Genomic DNA, 18898 nt, shown 5'->3' with positions numbered 1-18898 from the left:
ACTGGCCCACCGAGCACAGGGGGACAGAGAAGGGAGAAACCAGCCTCCCAGAGAATATCCTGTGGACAAATTTGACTGAGCTTTGCAGCTTATGGGGAAAAAAAAAATTTTTTTTCTGGGTGACTTTCTTTTAAATACTGAGTTAAACTTTTTTTTTTTTTGGTGCTTTGGAAAAACCTCATGGTATCAGCATTAATCATATAATATAGATACTAACAGAAAAACTCCAGACCCGAAAGCAGTCAGGTTACATGCAGACACAAGAGAACATGCCAGAGGGTGGAAATTTACTGTGCACCTAATGTTGTTAACACATGAAATGTTTCCAGATCCTCAAGGAAAGTATTGGAGGCTCAGCCCAATATGCAATACGTGAAATGTGAACCAGCTTTCCTAGAGGAAGTTAGAGGTCTTGCCTTCAAAGGTTTTCATTTTACAAGGTCTGAAGGTACTGCAGGGACGCTGCTTGGTGAAAGAGGAAAGTCAAGGTGACTACAAGTTGCAAGAGTAAAGTAATTTAATGGCCGAGGCCACAATCTGCTGCTAAGCTCACTCTGGTTACGATCAGCATTTCATGTAAGAATGTGGCCACCAGTTTCCTCACACTCATGAGATTCATGTGGACTTGACGTTTCAGTACTTCCCAACATTCAGCCTAAACACAGTTTAAAAAAAAAAAAAACCTGAAAAACCTCCCATGGCTTTTTGTTGTTTGGTTTATGAGCAACTTACAAATGAAGCTGATTTCAGAATCCCTGGCAATTACAGTAATTACAACAATAAAGCACCTAATGTTTGTGGGCTGCATTGTGGTTGATGAATTCAGGAACCTTATTATCCTCTCTGAAGTGGGCATTAGTGAGGCTTAATTATCAGATACAAATAGGGAGGTTCTTAGAGGTCAGGCAGCTCAGCCGTGATCAAACCCAGCCAGTGGGTAACAGCCAGAACTTAGTTAGACTTGTACCCAGGGCCTCGCCACCACATCACAGCTGCCTCCCCAAATCATAAAGTTCTTGGAGTGTCTGTGTGAAATCCATAATTCAGCAGGCAGAGTGGTTGATGCTGACTTCAGATCCCAAGTGCTAGTTTTCCATTTGTCATTATTTCCACCTTTGTGCAGAAGGCAGGTGTTTCCTTATCAAGGCCGCCAAATCCGACCAGAATGATGTTCACCTACACCGCACAAGCAGGGCCGAAGGCTGAAGCCATTACTTGGATGAATCAGGTCGGAAAGAGACTAGCAAGTCAAAGGAGTGAGGCATGAATTATTTTGATTATTTGCCTACACAGCCCAAATTCACTCTGTAATTGCCGAAACCATTTCTATTTTTGCACTTAATAGGTTTTGCAGTGTCCTCTTTGAGCAAGGAAAGGAGGGGGCATTTTAAGTTCGTCTGGGTGCAGATTTCACAACCGTCTGCATCCACTGTAACTAGGATTGTAAACAAGAGCATAGCTTCGAAGCAAGGCTTTAAAACACACTTCTCATTTTGCATGGATGTGAGAGGAGAGAAGCTGTGACATTGTTTTATTTTCTGTTTTAATGTGCATCTTAATGCTAGTGGGACAATGATCTTTTTTATATCTGGGAACTAGTGTGAAGTGGCATCTGCCGCTTACTGACTGTGTAACTCTGGGCGGAGCGTCTTATGTAAGCCTCAGTTCCCGTTTTGTACAATAATAGCACTTCCAGCATAGGGTGGTTGTCAGGAATTGTGAGATAACGCATGCAAAGAGCTTAGCATCTTTCCTAGCGCATAACAAACTGTTGTTCTTGCCAAGAGTTTCCTTACTCGACATTCTCCCCCAACCCAAGGGAAAAAAAAAACCTACTCCTTTTAGTAAGCCACTGAGATTATCCACTACATTTTATTGTTTCTTTTATATTTACAGAAGTATTAAAATATTATTGGTGATCAAATAAGGCCTGGCTATCTTTTGGAATTCCGTCCCCTCTGTTTGTGTTTAATACCAACATATGGGAGTGCTTTGCCAGAACAGAAGCCTTATCACGCTATTATCTGTATTATTTAATAATTATTAGGCTCCCAGAAGGGGTGTCTGAAGCTCTCCATTTCACGCATCTCATTGGCTCCCTGGACAGTTGTGGGGAATAACTTCAAGCTCCTCCTTATTCCCAGTAAGTAGGGAGTTCTGGCTCACTGACAAGTTCCACTGCCAATACAGTTTCGTAGAAAAATTTGAGAATCTGAAAGCCTGGCTTCAAGTTCAGACTGAACCATTTACTAGCTGCGCAGACTTGAACAAGCCCGTGCTCTCTCCAGCACCCTTGTGGAGTTGGGATGTTAATAGGGCCTCTTATTTCTCTTCCATAGGATGATTTTGAGCCTTCATAGAATGACTGAAAGTGATTTCAAGCCACTAAAGCATTAGATCACTAATACAATTATGGCAGACTTGCTGATATTATAAAAATGATTAACAACAGGGCCCAGGCCAGGCTAAGGAGGTCATAAAAAATAACTTCATTACAATAGGTTGAATTTTCTCAACAAGCCTCTTTCACAAAGGCTGAATAATAGACATAACTATTTTTTCATTAAAAACAAAAAAAAAATTTGACCTCCTTTTTAAAAAATCCAATTGCTTTTCCCTTTCATGTTAACATAAAAACCCCACCAGATTTAAAGTTCTGAAAGCAAGAATTCTTCCAAAGGGTCTCTGCCTCCCTTGCCCCATGGGTTTGAGAGCATGAGAACAGGTCCTAGAAAGTTTGCTTCTCTTTTTAATAAACAGAGAAATCTAGATGGAAAGTGTAATGAAGTGTGATTATTAAAAATACAATTTAGGATAATACCAAATGGCTCAGGACTCTGGAGCCAGACTGCTGGGGTTCAAATCCACACTAGCTTCACGACTGTGAAGAGGTAATCAATTTCTCTGCAGCCCAGTTTCCTCATCTATAAAATGAGAGCAATAATAGTGCCTTTATCATAAGCTTGTTTTGGAAATTAAATGAGTTAATATATGTAAAGTGCACAGAACTGTTCTTGCTCCATAATAAATGTCACATGTCACATAAGTGTAAGCTACCGTTGTCACCATCATCTTCAAAATAAAGCTAGCTTTCTCAGACGAGAGCAAGGCCCTCTCAGTCATGTATGGTTTATAGTGCTCTCTGGCCTCACAGGTGGCGTTTTTCTGTCTTTGTATCCCCAGTCCCTGTTCCAGGGATGTGCTGGTAAACCAACCCTCCAAAAATATGATCGGCAGCGTTTGTTGAATTCTGTAGTGTAAACACTCCTGTCCTGGCTGGCGTCAGGCTACCAGCGGTTTAATAACCCTCTGCCAAATTCCCCGAATACTTCACAGTCGGTGCCCCCGACCTCCCCCCCGGGGCGAGCTGACTCCAGCATACAGCTGCCTGTGGCTCAGACACTCCGTCAGTGAAGAGGTTCATCAGTCAGGCTGGCGGCTGCATCAGGTAGCTCTAGATCTCCCACAAAAGATAATGAAAATGACAAAATGCAGAAAGAAATGTGTGGGAGTAAAATAGGCCACTAGAGGTAGTGCCTCATTTTAAATTCTGATTTTCCAAGGCATAGAGACACCAAATCAAAGAAATCAAACCCATGACCCTCGACCCTTGACCCTCGACCCTCTTTAGAATCCAGTTTCCATGATAGTGATTCAAATGTCCTTATTTCCAGACAGTCCCTCCTTGCCCCTCCCTGGCCCGTCGACTACTTCTGCTCTAGTTTTATTTGAGAAATGGCCAGAAGCTTGTCAAATTGGGGCTGGTGTGGGAGGGGTTTTACCTGAGCTGACCCTCCTTGCCTTAGATTTCCCCTTCCTGACTTCCCTCCCTCTTCATCATTGGAGCACTTTGCAGATTCCTCTACTGTGGTTGTCCCCCACTTCCCTTTAGTCGAAAAAGGAATCATATTCATCCTCACGAATCACCCTGCCTCTAAATTGCATGCCATCCTCACCAAGGACTAGCCAGGTGACATAAAGAAGCATTTTCCCAATCCCAACTGCTTTCAGTGATCCCCACTCCCATGTTTTTTTTAGATAGCATCACACTGTAAAAAGTAGGTTTTTATTAGTATTTTGTAAATTAATTGTGCTAACAGAAAGAAAATCTGCTCTTCATTATTCTTCATTTAAAAATATTTTTGTCATTTTTCTTTTTCCTTCAGCTTTTTCTTTTTAATTGAAGAATAGTTTATTTATAATGTGTTAATTTCTGGTATAGAGCACTGATTCTATTATACACATACATACATACGTATATATATTCCTTTTCATATTCTTTTGCATTATAGGCTATTACGAGATATTGAATCTAGTTCCCTTTGCTATGCAGTAGGACCTTGTTGTTTATCTGTTTTACCTATAATAGTATCTGCAAATCCAAAACTCCCATTTTATCCTTCCATCCCCCCTTCCCTCCTGGTAACCATAAGTTTGTTTTCTTTGAACTTGTTTACAGAACAGAAATAGACTTGTAGACGTAGAAATCCGCACTTCCAATTAGGTGAGCAGCTTCCCAAACTGGAAAAAAATTACCCCAAGTCAGCATAATTTGGACCAAGCAGACCTCAGGCTATTGCATCCTGCCCCTAGACTTCAGGCTCGCCATCTCTGGATGCAGCTTGCTTCTACAGTGGTCTTCCCTGATAAGTTAGTCCCCTGGTGTTTCACTGGTGTCGCATTCGAGGTGTTACATGTCTCTCTGAGCCTCAGTCTCTGGCCCTCTGTGGTTCTTAGCACCAGGGAGGCTGGGGCCGCACAGTTCCCTCCTCTTGGGAATGTAAAGATTGCTCTCTTGCCTCTTCCACCTGCCTCCTGAAGATGAACCTATGAACACCCCCACACAGTCATAATGTTTTCCTGTACATGAGAGTTCTCTGGAGTGTGGATTCAGTAAAACATCCATGACAACAAACACTATTTCAATCTATACAGATTAACTATCTTACACCTATAAAGATCAATCTACACTATCCCAGCATCAGTCACTGACCCCTTGAGGGGCAGAAATTAGGCCAAGAGCCCTTCAAATAAGAGTAAGGATGGTTATTGATGGGAGTAAAGTAGATACGATGTGCTCATTGGATGCTGAGACCCACAACACCCTTCCTCTACATCAGTCAATCTCCCCAGTGTTAGAAATGAGGCCTTTACCCCCCTCTAGGCGGGTGACAAGGGTCACTACAGGGGAATACATACAAGGGGAAATTGACCAACCCAAGGATACAGACACAGTATCATAGTTGACAAGTCCCAATGATGTGATTAGAATTTCCCGTCAGATTTCTAGTTTTCCACCATGAAACTTTTCAATATTAGCTGAAAATCCAGAATTACCAGACAAGGAAGAAAATCCTCTCACTTGGAAGACAGGGACTGTATTAAGGTTCTCCTAAGAAACAGAAACAATTAGATACATACACACACATACTGATTGATTGATTTTAAGAAATTTGTTCACAGGATTATGGGGGGTAGCAAGTTTGCAATGTATAGGGCAGACCAGCAGGCTAGAAATTCACGTAAGGGTTGATTTTGCAGTCTTTAATTATCTTTAATTTGAAAGCCTCAGAGCTGGAAACTCAGGCAAGATTTCTGTGTGGTAGTCTTGAGGCAAAATTCCTTTTACTTAAAGCCTTCTTTGGAATGGATAAGATCCGCCCACATTATGTAGGGTAATCTGCTTTTACAGTCAACTGATTGTAAATGGTAAGCACATCCACAAATACCCTCAGCAGCAACATCTAGGCTGGTTTTTGACCAGTAACTAGGCACCAGACCTAGTCATTCCAACACATAAAATCTACCTTCACAGAGACCAAAACACAGAAACGGAGAAAAGCAACTTGAAGGAAACTATGCAAGGAGAAGGTTTCATTAACATATTATTAATATCTCCAGAGAAGTAAGACAAGCTATAACCACAAAACAGGAGCAGGATGCTATGTGTTTTAAGAAAACAAAGCCTCAGCAAACAAATTAAGAGCCTTGGAAAATGACAACATAGATGAAAATCTCAGTAAAAGTTTTAGAAGATGAGAAACTCTCTCAGAAAGTAAAGCAAAAACCCACAGACATGTAATATAAGAAAGATAAAACTAAGATCCAAAAGATCTGAGATCCAAACCTTAAAAGTTCCATGAAGACAGAACAGAGAAAACAAAGGGAAGAAAATCATCGATAAAATAATTAAAGATTTCCCAAAGTTGTTAGAATTTCCAGATTGCAAGGGCCCACTGAATACCCAGCATTGGTTGAAAAAAAACTCACACTAAAGTTCTTCTGAAAGCTCAGAAAACTGGGGGCAGAAGACTCTCCAAGTTGTTAGAGAGGAAAGGAAACCAGGTCACACACAAACTTCAGGAACCAAAACAACTGTGGATTTCTTAAAAGTACCATAGGGGGAATTGCTTAGAATTCCATACTCAAATTATCAAAGAGGTGTAAGAGTGGAGTAAAAACACATTCAGCTATGCAAGGTGTCACAAAACTGACTGCTTATAAACCCCTTCTCAGGGAGCTACTGTAAAATGTGTTCTAATGAAATGAGCATAGGACCTGTGATAAACTCCTGTGTGGAGACATCCTGCCTTTTACAGGAGCAGTGTGGTGGGGAAGGCATCTTTCTCCCCATCCTGGTCTTTGTCCCTGGGATCTGTTCCTGGGATGTCTCTTACCATTCTCACTAGCATTCATATATGTGGCTAATTAGATGAATTTTTGTGGACTAGGAGCTCCAAACCGTTAACTTGGCATTTCTGTGGTAAGATGTCTTCCAAGTTCAAAATAACCAATTTGCTAATCTTCCTTGGAATTTGGTCCTGCCTAAGATTTGATTGGGAGGAAGTAGGAGGCCACATTACGGTCGAGTCCGTGCACTCTGAGCATTACCAGTGGCATCGGTGGCTGACGAGCCCCTCTGTTTCCCCAGGCTATCAGTGTACCTGTCTCTCCCAGTTCACCGGGAGAAACTGTGAATCAGAGATCACAGCCTGCTTCCCAAACCCCTGCCGGAATGGAGGCTCCTGCGACCCCATAGGAAACACTTTCATCTGCAATTGCAAAGTGGGGCTCACTGGAGTCACGTAAGTGAGATTGTGCAATTAATCTTTCTCTACGCTGCTTTTTGTTGCTAAGAAGACAAAACAGTAGACAACAAACTGGGGTAAAATGTTCACCACTGTTAGGACAGGCAGAGTTAATATAGTTAGGTAAAGAGTGCTTACAAGTGACTAAAATGTTAGCAGGAATTATCTCTGGATAGGGAGGTTATGGGTAAATTATATATTTTACTTTATACTTCTCTATATTTTTTAAATTGCATACAATTACCATGTGTTCTGTAATCAGGAGAACAATTTTTTTAAAGAAAGTCGTCTATGCCCCCTAATATTTCCAGGATAACTCCGAGGCAGACATACAGTCCATTTCCCCAGAACTCATTAACTGGACTCTGCTGCCTAGCATTTTATGATCATTCTCAGAAGCTGAAACTTACCTTTCCTTTGCAAATCTTTTTTTCCCTCCAAGAATGAGGGAAATTAAAGGGTTAGCCAAATGGAAAGGGAATGTTTTAAGTTCTTAGTAAAATGCCACTTTCAACCATCCTTGATGGTTTTAGAAGTACATATATATATATATATACACATATATATGTAATCTCAAGCAAGTGATATTCTAATTACCGATCAGTCTTACGTATTCATTAAAGCAAATCTCCTGAGGACTTTACAAGGAAGTACTTAGCTGACTTTGAATCGTTGGATGTAATTTAAAGTAATAAAGCTGCATTTATTTTTAAATACTTTGTGATTCTGACCAATTTCCAGCTGACCTGGCCTCAATCTGCTCAAATTAGGGACGTTTGACTACATTTTAAAAGGTAGATTACTAAAGATGTAGGTGACCGGGCCTTTTAAATGAATATATCAGAACAACTGCGGAAGTAGAGGGCGGAGATGAAGGAGAGATCCATGTTCTCAAATAATGTTAAACTAAGAAAGAGTAAGACTTAAATTTTTGCCTTATAATTATACTCAAAGCAAGTCATGGATTGCTTTAACGAGAATAAAACTGATTTCATTTTTTTCATTAGAATGCTTCCATCCTTTTTTCCTGATAATCTGTGTTAGCATTAGCCTATAACATAAGCATGGAATCCAGAAGATACGTTGCCAGGTAGCCCCCACCCATCACCCATCACCCATCACCCATCACCCATCACCTACATATGTATGCCCTATTACCCCAGCTTCTCAGAGAGACCATAAATTATGGTATCCATTGGAGGAGAATTTCAGAACTAGATTATCTCCTCCCAGGCGACTCTACATAGGGTCTGTATGTTCACAGCTCTTGATCTGCAGTTCTGCAATCCCCGAAAGCGCTGAGAACTAAAAGGATTGCGGATAAATTGGTGGCAAACTAACTTGGTGGCAAAACCAGTCAAACCCATTCTGAGTCTATTTCTAGTCTTTATTTCTCTCATTTAGTGTGAATAGCCATATGTTTTACTGTAGAAACACTGGTATATTTGATTATGGGTCCCATGCCAGCAGCAGCCCCTGGGGTGGGTGGGTATTTTACATAATATGAAAGATGGACTGTATGTCATTTCTAAAACTGCAAAATTTTACATTCTGAAATTTATCTGGCTGCGAGGATTTGGAGACCAGCGCGTCTTCAACAGCATCTGTTGTTCCTTCTCTTCCTGTGCCTTCTCTTCTCTCCCACAACAGCCTCTTCCCTCCCCGCAACCCAGGGCGAGTCAGGATATCTGGGAGAGACTGCATTGGGAGAAGCACCCCCATGCAGGAGGCTGACGGGGGGCCACGGGTGGGCACGTAAATGCCCACCCACCTCCCCCACACGCTGCAGCTCATCATTTTTTGACTTGCTTCAGGGACCCTTTAGGTGTTTTAGTTTCTCTTAAAGACGGCAGTTTAGAAATCGAGCGTCCGCAGGTCCTGGGTTTGAGAGGGGGCTTTCGTGTGTTCTGTCGCGAAGGTGCGAGGAGGACGTGAACGAGTGCGAGCGGGAGGAGTGTGAGAACGGCGGCGCCTGCGTGAACGTGTTCGGCTCCTTCCTCTGCAACTGCACGCCGGGCTACGTGGGCCAGTACTGCGGGCTGCGCCCGGTCGTGGTGCCCAACATCCAGGCCGGCCACTCCTACGTGGGCAAGGAGGAGCTCATCGGCATCGCCGCGGTCCTCTTCGTCATCTTCGGCCTCGTCGTGCTCTTCGTCGTCTTCCGCAAGAAGGTCTTCCGCAAGAACTACTCCCGCAACAACATCACGCTGGTGCAGGACCCCGCCACGGCCGCCCTGCTCAACAAGAGCAACGGCGTCCCGTTCCGCGCCCTGCGGGGCGGCGGGGACGGCCGCAACGTCTACCAGGAGGTGGGGCCCCCGCAGGTCCCCGTGCGCCCCATGGCCTACACCCCCTGCTTCCAGAGCGACTCCAGGAGCAACCTGGATAAGATCGTGGACGGGCTGGGCGGCGAGCACCAGGAGATGACCACGTTTCACCCCGAGTCCCCGCGCATCCTGACAGCCAGGCGCGGCGTGGTCGTGTGCAGTGTGGCGCCTAACCTCCCCGCCGTGTCCCCCTGCCGCTCCGACTGCGATTCCATCCGGAAGAACGGCTGGGATGCGGGAACGGAAAGTGAGTAGGGAACAGCAGTTCATCAGCATTTCTGCCTCTAGTGTTTACCAGAAGGGAATTCGGGAAGGGAGAGCAGCCCCGCGGGGACAGCGCTCTCAGGAAGACACGTTCTCGCTCTGAAACATGGCTCTGCTTCTTATCCCCATTTACAGATGGGAAAAACGAGGCTCAGAGAACATGCACAAGGTGCCCAAGGTCACACAGCTAGTAGGAGGCAGCTGGCACTCCAGTCCAGGGCTGCCAGCCTCTGAAACCCAAGTTCTAATAGCCGTGCACGTTGGCAGGACAACAGCAAGGTAGCCACAAAAGCCATGTACAGGAAGTGTGCTCTGACAGGTCAGAAGACAGTATTTCTAGGCTTAGTGTGAAGGCTTGGGGGCAGCAAACGGACATTCGAGTTGGACCATGGTAGATTAAAGGTCTGGGGAAAGGAGGGTATTCCATGTACAGGAAGAAAAGTCCTTCTATCTGGCAGGAATACAGAGTCCAGGAAACAAGAGAGTGAACCCCAAGCAGGAAAAGTGCTTCCAGGTCAGATGCTAGTGTTTCCCTCTCCTTTTAGCCTCATGCAGCAGAACTCTAGACAAGGAGAAGAGCCACAGGTGCAAAGGCCCTGAGGCAGGAAGGAGTTTGGTATGTTGAGGAACATAGACAAGGTCAAAGTAGCTGGAACTCAGTGAGCAACAGGGGAGAGTGGGTACATTTTAACAGCATTACTAGGGCAGATTTTTAAGCAGGTAAGTAGCATGATCTAATTTACATTTTTAAAAGATGCCTTTGATTGATCTGTGGAGAAGAGACTAAACAGGACCAAAGAGGAAAGAAAGCAGACTGAACATCTAGGTGAGAGACGGTGCTTGTTTTCCCTGCCCTTACATCGCTCAGGATGAAATAAAGCAAGCTCTTTTGTGTCCTGTGACTTTGCATCAGGACTAATGACTTCATATTTGAGCAGCAGTGACACCCTGGGTAGCAAGAATTTCCAAAGCCTGGGGTTACAGTACTATGATACGTGTTGAGGTAGAGGGTGGCCGGGAGGCTGGTTTCCAATGGAGCTAAAAAGCATACGCAGCCAAGGAGATAAAGGGTGTCTCCATGGGAGAAGGCGACATTCCTACTGGTGTCTTTAAGCATAAGTACGATTTGGTAGGAAACTATTGGAGAGGGCCTTCTGGAACAAGAAGCAGCTCAATTAGTGTAGGGGACACATAAGGGTTTACCTGAGGGATGTCTGGCTCTGTTAGGTTTTTTGTTTGTTGGTTTTGGGATTTTCTGTTTTTGTTTTTAATGGAGGTACTGGCAATTGAACCTAGGGCCTCGTGCGTGCTAAGCATGCACTTTACCACTGAGCCATGCCCAGCCCCCTTGCGCTAAGAGGAAGGTGAAGCTGGAGGTGAAAGTTTGGATGCCAGCTGCATGTAAGATGGTTGAATCTCTAAGATTGTGAGCTCACTGGGGGAGCAAAGCAGAGAGAGGATGGGCCTCTCAAATAATCTTGGAGATGCCTATATGTGGGAGGTGGGCAGAGGGTGGGGGCCAGGTAGGGAAACCAACACCCACCAACAGAGAGCATGCAGGGAAAGTGGAAAGGGACATCTGAGCCCAAGCCAAGACTCTCAAAAAGGTCAGCAGGGCTGAGCACCATAAAACCTCAAGGAGGACACAGTCTTTTAAAAAAAGAAGCAGCAGAAGCACTTCTGTGCTTAATGCCTAGAAGTTTCTTAGCGATCTCAAGAATGTCTCAGTGAGTCCTCGAGATGGAGTCCAGAATACAAGGGTTAAGGACAAAGAAGTGGTGAGAAACAGAAGCAGCAGACGAACACTAAAAGCCACCACTGCTGTGTGCTGAGTCATCTCCTTAAATCCTCACATCTGCCCCACACGCGCACCAGTGGGAGAAGGGGCTGAGTGACTTGCCTAAGAGCAGTAACTCGGAAAGGGTGGGGTGAGGATTCAAACCTGGTAAAAGTCCAAAGCCTGGGCTTTTACCAGGACCACTCTTGGGAACTTTAACGGGGTGTGGCGGGGGGAGGGAGAGGGACAGGAGGGGAGAGGGTCCCCTGATGATGGAGGAGAGCCTCTATTCTATTCCAGAGTCGCCCCAACCACGCTCTCTGCTGACTCCGCCTTTGTGTAGACCACTTTAAGTCGCTGACTTTAGATTTTAACCATAAATATATTCCCTCTCAAATTATGTGTAGAGTTTGACTTTGCTACAGCCTTGCACAACCCCTGACTGATAGAAAGGCTCTTTCTATTTAGCAATGAAGAAACCCTTTGGAATGAATGGAGGAGTGGAGAAAGAGAGTTTTCTGCACAGCACTGTAGCTGCCAAATTGGATCATTCGACATTTCCTTCCATGTGTTCAGGGCTAAGCCTGAACCTTTTGTTTTTCCGGGGCTCATCATGTTTTCGATGCTGTGGCTGTTGGGAGATGAATTTCTCCCCAGCGTCTCTCTCCACTTATCTCAGTTGTTCATCCAACTCATGGTTTTGCTGTGGCTCCAGCATCTGACAGCAGGTGCAGAGCCGCAGTGCCTGTTACCAGCATCACCCTTTGTGGAAGAAAGACCAATTTCTCTAGTCATGAAGCACAACTGTTCCCTTAATTGTAAGTCACCATCTCTTCATACCGTCACTTTATGTGATGATTTGAAGCTTTTCCTGGTGATCAGTTCCCTCCTCCCGCTTTGTAATGTGACAGCTTTATTTCCAGAATCCACCTAGGGCCAAAACTCACATGTCCCCCCAAAAGTATTGTTGACTTTTTATCGAGTGTATTTCCTTCTTTGTTAATCAAGGCAGAGCTAGCCAGCCGGCGAGACAATCTCTAGGTGACTTATTCATTTTTCACTTGACAACTTTCAAGATATGGATTGTTTTTATTGCTTCCTTTAGTCCATCAGATCAGGAAGTAGCCCTTTAATGTGTGTGTGTGTTGTTCAGGTTGTCTTTGTCCAGCAAAGAGGGAGGAAGTGTGTGGCTAAGGGCACATCCACACCACCAACTGCCCTTCTACCAGTGCCGACTGCTGTTAATTCCCAAAAATGGTGTGACACTGCCCTCTAGAAGGCAAAGCTGAGTACTCCACATGCTCCCCAGAGACGGAAATTCGGAGAAGTGTAGTGGCATCCTTGCCTATAAAATATTTATACCCCTATTTTAAAAGTAATCTCATTTAACCTGGTGTTGACACCACATCGGTTCATGTAAATGATTTAAATTAACTCTGAATGGTAAAGAGCAACCCAGCCACTTGGTCCTCCCTTCACTCTTCACTGAGTCGCTTCCCATTGAGGAGGGAACACTGACTTCCGGCTGTCAGCTCTTTGGAAGCTCATTTACCACGGGTTAAGGGTTTTGAATCCATAATGTAAATCACTTGATTGACAGACCTTTGCCCCCGATGACACAATCCATTTTCTCCTGTGGAGCTAAATTATTTTCTCTAAGCAAATGCAAGCACCCTGAGAAGTGAACTCTGACAGGGAACAGGGCTGGAAATATGCACAAGGTAAACGGTGTCATTTCTGCTTTCTCTCTGGCTGTCCCCGAAGACAAAGGGGATGATGACCCGGGAGAAGTGACCTGCTTTGCAGGCAGTAATAAAGGCAGCAACTCGGAAGTTCAGTCCCTGAGCTCCTTCCAGTCGGATTCTGGCGACGACAATGGTAAGAAGTCATCGGATTTGTTCCCGCGGGTGGGCTCTGTCTCCTGTGCTGGCGGTCACTGGTTGAGAGGAAGGTGATGGGACCTGTTTTGTTTCCTGACCTGATCGTGGGCCTTTGCGCGTGCTCACTGCTTTTCAGGGGACTCCACTGGCGGCTGTCTTTACTGAAGAAGCAGCATTCAGTGAACCGCAGCTGTGAGCGGGCGGGGACCTGGGGTAGAGGTGGACGAGGCTCCCTCAGACCTCCAGTAATGCGTCCTCTTTGATTTGGTTCATGATGGAACTACCTCATCCCAAATGATACTCCCTAGCAAACAGTGTGATTTATTTCCTTTTTTAATTTTAACTGATGACGATCTTGCCACTCCACTATACACCCAACCTCCCCATCATTAGAAGTAGTTCAGAGACAAGACCTGCTTCCCACAGGAGTGCTACTGTCATTCAGTTGAATACCCCTTATAATCATTTGGGGTCATGGGTCTCTGGAGAAGCTATTAAAACATGATGGATCAGCTCTTTAGAAAAAAATGCACATACACCCAAAGTGTGTGCAATTCCATGGGGTTCATGGACCTCACTGACACCCCAAAGCTGCTGCCTCTACCTCCTGTGAACCCATGTTTATGGAGAGGGTCCTAATGCTGGATTGGGTTTTCTGAGCTGAGGAACCAGCTTTGGAGGATGGTTTTGTCTGCCTAGAGCAGGGGAGGGGAGCAGAAATGGTCATAAAACAGTGAGAGTTTGCCTTAGGGTGGTGAGCCAAGAATAATTTCAAATACAGAGACAAGCAGCCTTGCCTTAGTCTATGCCTTATATCATTTTCCCATTTATCAACAATTTATTAATGTATGTAATCATTCAGCCCCTAAACCCTTACCGAGTTTCTCGTGAGCGCTGAATCCTATGCTGGGCATTTTGTACCCAGAAGTACAGAATGAAAATGATGGAGTCTTTTCCCCCCCCAGGTAAGTATAAGAACAGGGGAGCCCCAAGGCCGTAGAAGCCATCCTGGAAGTCAAATAGTCTTCTTCCCCCGCCGTCACCCCCAAATCTCTTCCGCCTTCTTCCCCGGTGCCCAGCACTCCTGAGAGGTGCAGAACCCTCAGTGAATCTGACGGCTGGATTAACAAACCATGTAACGGTGGATTTCTTCCCAGCGATCTCAGAAGGTCAAAGACAGACCTCCAGATCTGTTTGCCTTGGTGTTTACGGCCTTCCTCATCCCCAGAAGCAAAGCTGCTGCTGGTTTGCACTTTATATAGAAGCGCCCGAGACCACTGTGTTTCCAGACTCCTGGCAGCAGCCCAGCCGTGGTGCCTGACGGACTGTCTCCCAGGCCCTGCATCGTCGCATTCTGGGCTGGTCCTGATGCAAGCAGGCTTCCTAAAGTGTTAGGGATTTTCAAAAAATTGGTTTTAAGCCTGATCACCTCTCCACAAGCTACTGATACAGGTGCTAAGGCAACCCACATGAGCACAGATGTCGCCTTCCCAGATTCTGACTGTTTCAGAGGCCAAATGCTGACTTCCATCTATGTTTTACCAGTAGGAGCTGGGTCTCGGGTCGTTCTAGGTGACCAGCGGCATCATATGAGTGTGGAGCCATCAGTCCTGCAAAGATTATCCTTCATCACTGGCTCCCTCAGTGGCTCAGAGCAGCATGGCTGAAAAATGAGTAATGAGCCCTGGGAAGGGTGCGGTCTTCCTCAGAGAGGTGTTGGGAGTTACTAATGAGAAATTAGCACGAACTTACAAGCCACTGCCTTCCTAGCTTGAGTCACTGGGCTATGAAGTATGAATTTACCCAGCAATTCCTGGCGATCATGCCTTTCAGGCGGACTGGGCCCGGATTTGGTGCCATTTTCCATCCATTCCAAGAATCCTCAGGCCCTCTAGATTAAAGTGTCCGCTGGGGTCCAGTGGACGGACTGTGGGAAGCTTCGTTCGGGTGTTTGCATGCTGTGCCTTTGTTGTTGCTAAGACAAGTGAACGTATGTTTAAAACGCATAACTAACCCAAAGCTGTCCTTCCCCTCCCTCCTGTCTTCTTTTCCTGGCCACAAGCATCCATAGTGACTGTCATTCAGCTTGTCAACAATGTAGTTGACACTATAGAGAATGAAGGTATTTACTGTTTTCTTCCATAGCATTTCTTTGTGCAGAGTTATCCTTTTAGAAATATTGCTTCCTTGTTAGTTTGAACTAGGGGTGATTTTATTTTTTTATTTCATTTTTTATTGAGATATAGTTGGTTTACAAGATTATTATAAATTTCAGGTGTACAACATACTGATTCACAATTGTTGAAGGTTATACTCCATTTATCAACTATATAAAATATTGGCTATATTCTCTGGGCTGTACAGTATAGCCTGATAGTTTATTTATTTTATGATCTAGGGGTGATTTTAATCAGCTGGCAACAGAGGGGGCAGTAAACAGGTGGTTTCAAATGAGACACTGGATGTCTCTCTCCAGAGTGAATTTTACAGTTTTGAAAAAAATAAAATAAAATCCAGTTCATAACTTTTTAAATAAATAAATATGTAGGGTACTTTTTAAATAAAATCCCTTTCAAGAGAAGAGTGCTTAATTGGTTAGAATCCAGATAATATGAAATTCATTTTTATATTCAACTTGTATTGACCTACTGTGAGCTGGGAATATTTAAAAAAATCATTCCAAGCTACAATATTATGGAGATTGATTTCAATCAGGTAACTTTTATTAGTGATTTAATACTCTTAGATAGATGGGATTTATCTGTTCATTTCATAAATAACAACAGGGAGAAACAGGAGCATTTTTAAAGTCATCTAAAATGTTCTATTGCACCCTCTTCACGTGCCTTGGACTGTCAGTCTCATTTCTCACTTTGTGTTTAAACAGTGTCTGTCATGGATCAAGGGCAGAACTACAACCGAGGTGACTCTGCTACGCCCCCAGCATAACATGCTACTCATGCGTTTGGAATTGCTGAGTTTGTTCTCACCCTGTCCCTCTCCCTGCATCCTTTCTGAGTTTCTTTGATCTGAATTTTGCATGTTCCAGGTGTCCTGTGTGCTTGGTACCGGAGGTGAACGCTCTGCCAGCACCCCTCCCCCAGCCTCTCCCCTGTGTGAGCCAGTCATCCATTTGTGTGCGCATCTCCCTGCCTCCTGTGGTCCACAGGACCACTGATGCATCTCCTCCACGAGCATGTTGCCAGCCTGGCTCTGCACTTAGCCCATGGCTAGGAAGTGGAGGTTGGGGGGAAAGGGTTCTAGAACCGTGTTTCCTCGGCATGCCCTCACTGGCCAACACTTACGGCATGGCTGAGTGCTGCAGCAACCAGGCACCATCCTCACTCAGAGTTGCCATCACCTTGTACTCCCTGGGCCAGAGCATGGCTGGCCCCTACGAGCCCTTTGTAAAAAGCATGCAGGTAACCCTGGCTTCTTCTAGGGTCTCCTGGATGCTAAGAATTGCATGTCAGGTCCCTTGCCTGCTCCTTTCTGAGCCCCGCCCCAACTCCACTCTAGAGGAAACTAACTGTCATGGCTTCTCTCGCACAGCCTATCACTGGGACACCTCTGACTGGATGCCGGGGGCCCGCCTGTCAGACATAGAAGAGGTACCCAACTATGAGAACCAGGAGGGAGGCTCCGCACACCAGGGCAGCACCCGGGAGTTGGAGAGCGATTACTACCTGGGCGGCTATGACATCGACAGCGAGTACCCACCCCCTCACGAGGAGGAGTTCTTGAGTCAGGACCAGCTGCCCCCACCCCTGCCAGAGGACTTCCCGGACCAGTACGAGGCCCTGCCGCCCTCGCAGCCCGTCTCCCTGGCCAGCACGCTGAGCCCAGACTGCAGGAGAAGGCCCCAGTTCCATCCCAGCCAGTACCTCCCGCCCCACCCCTTCCCAAACGAAACGGATTTGGTGGGCCCGCCCGCCACCTGTGAATTTAGTACTTTTGCCGTGAGCGTGAACCAGGGCGCAGAGACCACAGCGGGCCCAGCAGACAGTGCGTCTCTCTCCTTGCACAATTCCAGAGGCACCTCGTCCTCGGATGTGTCAGCCAGCTGCGGCTTTGGCGACTCCGAAGTAGCCATGAGTGACTATGAGAGCGTCGGGGAGCTCAGCCTCGCCAGCCTTCACATTCCCTTCGTGGAGACCCAGCACCAGACCCAAGTGTAGGGGATGCGCCTCAGCGCCTGCGCGCTGTGTGCTCGGGAACCGCGCGGAGGGTGGCTGGCTGGGCCCGCGTCTCCACCGAGGGTCCTGGGGTGAGCGAGCAGCAAAGGCGGCATTTTCCGCTGAGACCCTCTCCCCGAGTCGTACTGTCACACGAAAGCTCGGCCCCAGTGGGGTGAAAAGGAAAGGCTCAGAAATTGTTTCTGAGAGGTGACCGATCACCCTGGCAGTGCGTCCCTGCAATCTTGACCGAGAACACGCACCAAGTTTTTTAACAGAGAGAAAAATTTCAGCAAGTTATACAGTCCACCTTGTACGGCTGTGTGCAGTATTGTGCCCTGGCAAGGGTTCCAGCGTCGGTCTTTGCAGTATTAATAACTGGCAACAAGCAAAGAGGCATTGTTGCATGTAATTTCGAGCCAGTGGAAGGGGGGGGGGGTGAAAATAGTAGTTATGGTTGTTGGGAAAGTTAGTGTCTTAGGCAAAAGAAAAGAGGAACAAATATTATTAAACAAATAAGGAAATGGGCTGAAGCCTTTAAAATCAACTTAAAAAAAAATAAGCTGCCCGGTTTTCAGCTATAAAATTAGGTTTGGGTAACATGTTTAGTATGCGCAGTTATTTTTGTCTGTTTGTTTGTGTTATGCATCCAATATAATATAGTTGGGTTTTATGATGTTTGAGAAGGATCAATGAAGAGGAACATGAGGATATTTGCGTTCCGTTCTATAGGTTGAGGAAAAAGTTAACATTGTGCAAACATTAGAGAGAATGTGATTATCTGTTTTTGTGTTTTCCAGTACGTATTCCTGGCTGTAACTACAGTTTTAACATTGCTGCAGAAATTGGCCTCTGTTCTGAGAATCAGGAAATAAAAAGACAAAAAGAAGAATATCTTGGTACATCGTTCTCTAGAACAAGACATATTGACAGGTTTGAGCAGAATTCACAAATGTGGGGAGAAAACGAGAAGATATAATGCTTTCAAAGTTTTCAGCTGGATAATCACAATTCTTGATAATGCAGATAAAAGTTATGTGTTATTTTAAACTGGTAGCATCATCACTATAAATGCAATTAAGTTTAAAAGAAGGAGAAGAAAATAGATTAGTTCTTGTGTATAAATTATATCAGTGTGTGTGTATGGGCCAATGTACAAATATGTGCTTGCACTCCTAAGGCTGCTCTTGAGGAAAGCTGACGTGAAGGTTTCAGGATAAGGACTCTGTTAAAAAACCCTGCCACAGAGGCCAACCTTCCAATGTCTCTGATCTTGATGATATTACAGAAACACCAAACGCCATATATTATTCCAGTTCAGTTAACTTTATTTTGGTACTGCCATTTCTATTAACTTGAAGCAAAACTGTGCTTTTTTAGGGGGGGA

General features: G+C 45.2%; 1 protein-coding gene across 2 annotated transcripts in view; it reads left to right on the top strand.

The window, feature by feature from the left end:
- The window catches only part of FAT3 (FAT atypical cadherin 3), a 481838-nt gene extending 463221 nt beyond the window's left edge, over positions 1-18617 (top strand). The window contains exons 22-27 of one of the 2 annotated variants that reach the window (XM_072969020.1): positions 6932-7085; positions 9007-9662; positions 13221-13334; positions 15399-15458; positions 16224-16259; positions 16889-17907. In XM_072969020.1, the coding sequence (XP_072825121.1) occupies positions 6932-7085; positions 9007-9662; positions 13221-13334; positions 15399-15458; positions 16224-16259; positions 16889-17514 (1646 nt within the window). In that variant the 3' untranslated portion in view covers positions 17515-17907. Of the gene's footprint in view, positions 1-6931; positions 7086-9006; positions 9663-13220; positions 13335-15398; positions 15459-16223; positions 16260-16888 lie in introns of both variants that reach the window. The other variant, XM_072969021.1, reaches the window with a different exon arrangement.
- The last annotated feature ends 281 nt before the right edge of the window (positions 18618-18898 follow it).

This window comes from Vicugna pacos, chromosome 10 (assembly GCF_048564905.1).
Source record: "Vicugna pacos chromosome 10, VicPac4, whole genome shotgun sequence".
NCBI classification, from domain to species: domain Eukaryota; kingdom Metazoa; phylum Chordata; class Mammalia; order Artiodactyla; family Camelidae; genus Vicugna; species Vicugna pacos.
The sequence above is the reverse complement of the archived record's forward strand: the minus strand, read 5'-3'. Positions and strand labels throughout refer to the sequence as shown.